The 7,244-nt window shown below is 38.0% G+C and overlaps 1 protein-coding gene across 1 annotated transcript; it reads left to right on the top strand.

Annotated features, from left to right (window-relative positions):
• The first annotated feature begins 87 nt into the window (after positions 1-87).
• Positions 88-5,144, top strand: gp1bb (glycoprotein Ib platelet subunit beta). Its single transcript, XM_022196098.2, has 3 exons — positions 88-1,139; positions 2,185-2,251; positions 3,222-5,144. Exons 2-3 carry the CDS (start codon positions 2,233-2,235, stop codon positions 3,845-3,847), a joined length of 645 nt encoding a protein of 214 aa, XP_022051790.2. The 5' UTR covers positions 88-1,139; positions 2,185-2,232; the 3' UTR covers positions 3,848-5,144.
• Positions 5,145-7,244: the final 2,100 nt, after the last annotated feature.

The raw sequence follows: 7,244 nt of genomic DNA, 5'->3' as shown, positions 1-7,244 counted from the left end.
ACCTCGTTTTTCTGAAGATTAGGGTTCACAGGAAAACATGTTCTGTCATTTCCACATGTCACAGAGCTGCTGCAGGGACGCTTTCTGCTGATTCATGTTTATCTCCTGCAGCCATTCTTCCTCTGTGCTGCACACAGCATCTTTTTCCTGGCAGTCAGTGGAGAAGCACACAAGCAGACTGAACATCGGTGTGAATGACAGAACTATCAGTGTTTTCTGCAAGTTCATTAGTGAAGGATGAAGTCAGATATTGAACTTATCTTTGACTCACAGCAAAAAATGGTAAAAAGTACTGGAATTGGCATCAAAATAGACTTACAGTACTGAAAGTAAAAGTACTCATTATGCAGAGTTGGCATTTCATCAATAGTGGAACTAACTTTAATTAGTTTATCCACTGCTAAGAGGGTGAAACCTGTAAAAATACATCATGATTTATTTGTCTGTTATATTTTATTAATCAGAATCTGCAAACCAAAGCTATTAGATGAGGTGAAGTACAATGACAATATTTTGGCTCGCTGAACTGTGCCAGTTGCGCCATAGACAATAGAAATACTCGTGTGAACTACAAATACCTCAAACTTGTATTTAAGTGCAGTATTTGATTGAAACCCTGCTAGTAATAAAACATGATAGACTTGATACCTGACATGTCTGATATACATCCTGATGCAGATGTGGGTTTTAACAGCTGAAATATACTTCTTTAATTTCCTAAATATTTAGTGAAATATAATTCCTACTGGAAACTTTATTCTCCCTGTAGATTAACTATGTGCTAAAATGTTCCAATTCTGCTGTAATCTGAATAGAAGACAGAGCACAGTTATTTGAAAAAATTCATTGAATAATATCTGTTTTACTTCAAGTTAGTACCAAAGTTAACAACCCTCAATAAAAGTCTATTAGGAATTAATGAAAGAGTTTCGGAGATATTTTCATGGTGGTGTGTGTGTGCGTATGTGTTGTGCATGCGTGTACACAGATGTGTGTGTGTGTGTGTGTGTGTGTGTGTGTGTGTGTACGTTCATAATGTGTCTGTGGTCTTTATCAGGGAGCTCCAGCTGGCAGTAAAACACACTCTCCCTCTCAGAGCAACTGTAAGAACCATATTCTGAAGACACGCAGCACTGAAGGTAAATGACTCCTCAGACTTTATTAGAAGTTTCATTTCATTTCAGTAGATATTTTCATATTACTGAGGTTAAAACTGGGTGCTCGTGACCCCATTAAATTCTCTCACGGGATAAGTTGACGTGTGAAGTTTAGGTTGACATAATTATGCTGTTCTATTTAAGAGGAAATGATGAATGTCAACTTTTTTTATTTTAAAATCTATAAAACAAAAATCAATACGAGTTGTACTCCTTTAAAGTGTTTTTTCACATGGAGTTTTGGCTGTTAACTGTTTAGTTCTGACCTCACAAACTTGTCAACAGGCGATTGATATGAGAGAAGGCAGAGGGTTGTTTGCTGTTAAGGCACTTTACTGAAAATAATCCAAAATGAATGCAAAATGCAGTAAAATGTACAAAATGCACTGATTATGTGTTATATGAGCACATAACAGCCTGTCAATAACATGCTTTTGTGGTGCTTTTGTAGAAGGTTACACTATGTACTGTTGTTACATCATTCAGTAGTCTTTAACTTGTATTATTGAATATTTAACTGTATATAATATTCATTAAGTTTTCCATGAATATTAAATTAATGAAGACAAACTGCACAAACAGTGCACTGTCACATAAACCAAACAATTAAAACACCTTACTAGCACTTTAATGCATTTATAGTCCAGAGATAATAACATCCCCTAAGAAAACATCACATACTACAATGCAGAGCTTGATCTGTTTCTATGACACGAAATAAAATTAAAAACAGTCAAGATTCACAAAGATCTAAGAACATTGCTGGAGAACTCTTCTTGCATGGCAGCAGTTTAACTAATTTTTGATCCAAACAGCTCTTCAAAAGAAGGCACACAAGTAAGACAAATGAGTTAAATAACTGTGTAATGTATTAGTTTTTAGAGTTCTTACACTAATCATAAGCTTTGCTATGCTATTTTTACGTATGTGCCAGGTGTGAGTTAGTTTTTAATAGAAGGGTTTGTGTTACTGCACATTGTGGATATGTTTGAATGGATTTTAATGTCTTTTTGCCTTTATTTGGTAGCACATTAAAGATAGCAAGGAAACTGGAAGAAAGACGAGGGGAGATACCATGCAGCACCATCCAACAGGTCAGTAATAAAACTGGAATCTGACGCTCAGGGTTGTTTCACTCATAGTAAATACTCAATCCTGAATTAGTTTTAGGCCTTAAATCTGTAGAACACAGTCCAGACACAGATGGTTTCTTTCAACAACAGGTATAAAAATTAAAAAGCCAAATCTCTATCTTTGTTAGTGTGTGCATGTGTAGGAAAAGAAACTCTTTTTGGAAGCGGCTGTAACTTTCCAGCCTGACCTGTCTATATCCACCAGAGTCAGGGTTAATGCTTAACTCCATCTCTCCCCTTTTAAAGGTCAGGCACAACTCAAGCATTGATTGCACAATGAATGGTTATTGACCATCCTGTTGTCTTTATTTATGGGCACCAAAAAATATTGTTTCCTTGTCTGAAAAAATACCAAAATTCAGCAAAAAAAAAATTTCTAAAAATTTGCAGAAACTTCAGAAAATGCCAATAATTCCTTAAAAGTTTTGCTTAAAAGTTATATTTTTAAAAAAGAAATCCCCCTAATTTGGCAAGAAAATTCTTGGAAATATTTTCCAAAAATATTTAAAAAATCCTAAAAATATCTAGTGATGACAGATAAATCAGTAAAACTTCTTATGTTTTTTTTAAAAGAACATTCACAAAAAAATCAACCAAAAACCAGTAATTTTCACTGGATTTTGGTTGATTTTTTGTGAATGTTCTAAAAGAAACTTTTTTTAAAATTTATTTTCTACCAAGTAATGCTAAAAAAAAATTCCCCAAAAATGTTGAAAATGTGGACATCAGAAGTATCACTGTGAAAATATATTTTTGTCCACATTTTCAAACTTTCAAACGGATCAATTTGACTCGCAGGACAACACGAGGGTGAATATTAATATTGTAACACTCGTATGTAATACCAGTTTCAGTGTTCAGCCAGCAGCGCCTTTGCGAGATAAAAAAAAAATCCTAACAAACTAAGATGCCTCCTCTCTCCACTTGGCAGCCATGAAGGGGCTTCTGCTCCTCTTTCTGCTCCTCTTGTCCAGAGGTCAAAGGTCATCGGCCTGCCCTCACCTGTGCTCCTGTCATGGTGGTCAGGTAGACTGCAGCAGCAAGTCTCTCACCTCCTCTTCGCTCCCCACCAGCTTCCCTGCCGGAACCACAGACCTCCGTCTCCACAACAACCAGCTCTCCACCCTCCCCAACGGGCTCCTGGACAGCCTGACCTCCTTGCGCTCCGTCTCCCTCCACGGTAACCCCTGGGTGTGCGACTGTGGCGTCCTCTACCTGCGGGCCTGGCTGCTGCGTCAGCCCCCCAGCCTCACATCACACCTGGGTGTGAACTGCAGCTCCCCTCCAGACCTCAGAGGGCGGCTGGTGGTGTATTTAAGCGAGGAGGAGGTGCTGGAGTCCTGCCACTACTGGTACTGCGACCTGGCGTTGGCCTCGCAGGTGTGTCTGTTCGTGTTTGTGGTGGTGCAGACGGCTCTGCTGGTGGCGCTCATCATTTTCCTGAGGAAGTTCAAGAGGTTGTCCAAAGAGGCGAAAAGAATCACAGAGGAGAGCTTCACTGTCGAAGAGGCCCAGAGGGAGAACGAATACGCACCTTTAAAGGCCAGCAGCTTCTGAAGTGGATCTATAATGTTTGAAGGACTGTTTCTCATTTGCACACTGGAGAGAAAATGTTTGCCATTCTAGGCTTAAATTCAAGCGACAACCTGAATAAATGAGTCAGGAAACATAAATACAAATGATCTTCACTGCCCTTACCTATAGTAAGGTATAGTATAGTGAAACATGCTATAGGTAAGGAAATATATTCCCTTTTCTTTGTCTTTCTTTGTTTTTATTTTATTCCATTTTTTCCTCATTTCATACTTTATTCATCCCTTTTCTTCAGCGCTCCAAATCTTTATTTCCTCTCTTTTCTTTTTCAGTCCTGTCTCAGTCCACCATTTTCATTCCATCTTTTCTTTCTTTTTGTCCCTCCTTTTTGTTTCTCGTCTTTGTTTTCCCCATTTGTCTACAGTTTTTTCCTTCTCTGACTCCTTCTACTCGTTTTGCATCCTATTATCTTCATCTCAAACATCTTCAACATTTTATCTTCGTTTAGTCTTTCATTTCTACATTTTTGTCCCCTTCTCTACTCCAGTTTTTGTTTCTTGTCTTGGCCTCTTTTTCATTTCTCATCTTTCTTTCACCCTTTTTCTCAGTTTATTCCCTCCTTTCCCTTCTGTTTTTTTTCCTCCTCTTAATTCTTTTTTCAACCTTTTTGCATCCCGTTATCTTCATCCTCTTTAAGCATCTTCATCATTTCCTCATATTACCTTACCTTAGTCTGTAATTTTTAGCTTCACCCGATTCAAGGTAAGCACTAGCACAACAGTTAATACCTTTCTAAGGCACTTTATATTGGCTTTTCCTTTAATTTAGCACAGTCATATCTGCTGGATGTCACTGTAGAATAGTCTAAAACAAAGATTCAAAATTATCTGCAGTAGAGCCTGACAAATATTAAATTCTATTTCGTCTGAGAAAAAGATTCCCAGTGTCAAAACACTGGATGGTAATATCATTAGAATATTTTGATAAAAAACCCTTAAATTTGATAATCAGACCACATGACCATTATATGTACCGAACAGCACATTTTACAGACATTGCTGTCTATGTAAGCTATGTAAACTACTTTTCTTTTTGTAACTTACCAGGTACATGTTACTGATACATCTGTGTGAATATTCATGTAACTGCAAATCACATACTCATTGCATGTAATCAAATTATGAAGAAGAAAATCCAGTTTTCTATCTTAGAAACTGTTAACTGAGACTGAAAGCTTGCGGTATAAATGCGAAATTTCAATGTGGCCAAAGGCTGAAAAATACCCTGCATTAAATATAAATACAAGTGTTTGTACAATGGCCTCCACTGCTGTTTAGCACTTTGAGTTGTTTTATTCTATCAATGTAAGCAAATGAAATATTCATAACTGAAGGCTTGGTGAAGTGCAAATTGGTTTTGTATTTCCTAGGGTTTCTTTTTCTTTTTCTTCACTCCTTTCCCGTCTTTTCAAACTCCGCTTTGGCGGCCTAAACGCACCCAAAACGCGTCAAATTTTACATACAGATCAGGACTGGTGAAAAATTTTATATTTTATAGGAGTTGTGCACATGTGGCAAAATGGCTCCATAGCGTCCCCTGTAAAATTAAAAAAAGTGGTCATTAGGCCAACTGCCTCGATGTTTCATCGACAGCCACAATATTTGGGGGCACATGCAGCACATCAGGACACACAAAAAAGTCAATCACGTCCACGCCTTAAACCAAACAGGAAGTCGGCCATCTTGAATTAGCTGTAAATTTTTTCTGATTAATAACTCATCGGGGGTAAGTCCCAGATACGTCAAATTTGGCCAGTACATGCAGCAGTCCTTCCTGATGAAAAGTTATCAAAATGCTCCGCAAAAGTCAAAGGGCGTGGCCATGGTGACTCCCCAAAATATTGACCCTTCACCATGGAACAGGAAATGGTGTCTAACTCACCTGAACATGCTCCAATCTGCCTGAAACTTTACATGTGTGATCAGAGCCCCGCCCAGACAACATCCATGTAGTTATATACATTCACAGTCATAGCGCCACCTTGTGGTATCAGGAAATACAATTTTTTTACTTTTTGATGCACTATTGTCAGCAGGTTGATCAGATTTACTTTAAATTTGGTGACATAAGCCTAAACACATTGATGATGATTCCCAGAGAAAATGGTCACTCGTCATCAAAGGGCGTGTCTGTGGCGGCGAGGCGAATTTCAATGTTTCCCCATGAAAATTTAATTATTCATATCTCAGCTGCACGTGGTCCAATCTGGACCAAACTTCATATGATGGACATCAGTCCGGGTCTGAACATATCCACACTCATGAATTTAGAAACACTCATAGCGCCACCTACTGGCAACAGGGAGTTCTTGTCATTACATTTGCACGTCCCATTGCACGATACTTTGTCATATCATTCTAGAAATTTGACAGCTCAGTGTTCACACCGAGATGATGCCACAGTGTGAAGATTTTGACATTTCTTAAAACGCTGTTGCCGTGGCAACGCATCGTTGCCGTGACAAAGTACTTTTTGACAGGTTAAAAATGCTCAAAAGCTCGTCAATATTAACACAACATCTGGATTGGTAAACCATTTCATATTTTAGGGGAATTTCACCTGATTGTGGCCAAATGGCTCCACAGCACCACCTGGAACATTTCAAACATTTACTACGGCCAATGTGTGTCATCCAGAGTTATGAAATTTGGTAGGCATATGTAACTGGTCAAGACACACAAAAATGTAATTGACACTCATGCCCAAAAACCAACAGGAAGTCGGCCATTTTGAATTTTATGTCATATTTTCGACGATTTTCGGTCATTTTTACACATTTTCAAAAGGTATATACTCAAACAGGGTAACTCCGCAGCGCCCCAGCGGCTCGTGACGTCCCATCTGCCCCTCACTGATTGACAGGTACAGGTACCTGAGGATGACAGTAAGGATCTAATCTGAAGAGCGATTCTTTATATCATAATCATGTTTAATTTTTTGCACCAATGTAACTCTGATAATTATCTTTTTTGCACAAATTTGATCTGGCTTCCCCACGTTTAGACTGGATTGTATTTTTATATATTTTATATAAAATCCAGTCCAAACGTGGGTACAATCCAGTCCAAACGTGGGGAAGCCAGATCAAATTTGTGCAAAAAAAAACATTAGCAGCTGTGCTGACGCTGTTGTCGGTACTGTGTCGCTCCATACTGACATCTGCTGGCTCTTAAAACCGTTACAGGTAAAATGATTTGATTACATTTTTTTAATTTACATTTACAATTTAATTATAATAATACATAATAAAATAAATTTGAGATTTTATTAAGGAGAAAACAAAATAAAATTTTGTGTATACACACACACACACACACACACACACACACACACACACACACACACATATATATATATATAT

The sequence above is a fragment of the Acanthochromis polyacanthus genome, chromosome 7 (assembly GCF_021347895.1).
Source record: "Acanthochromis polyacanthus isolate Apoly-LR-REF ecotype Palm Island chromosome 7, KAUST_Apoly_ChrSc, whole genome shotgun sequence".
Classification (NCBI taxonomy): Eukaryota; Metazoa; Chordata; class Actinopteri; family Pomacentridae; genus Acanthochromis; species Acanthochromis polyacanthus.
Note: the sequence above shows the minus strand (reverse complement) of the source record. Positions and strands in the feature narration are given on the sequence as shown.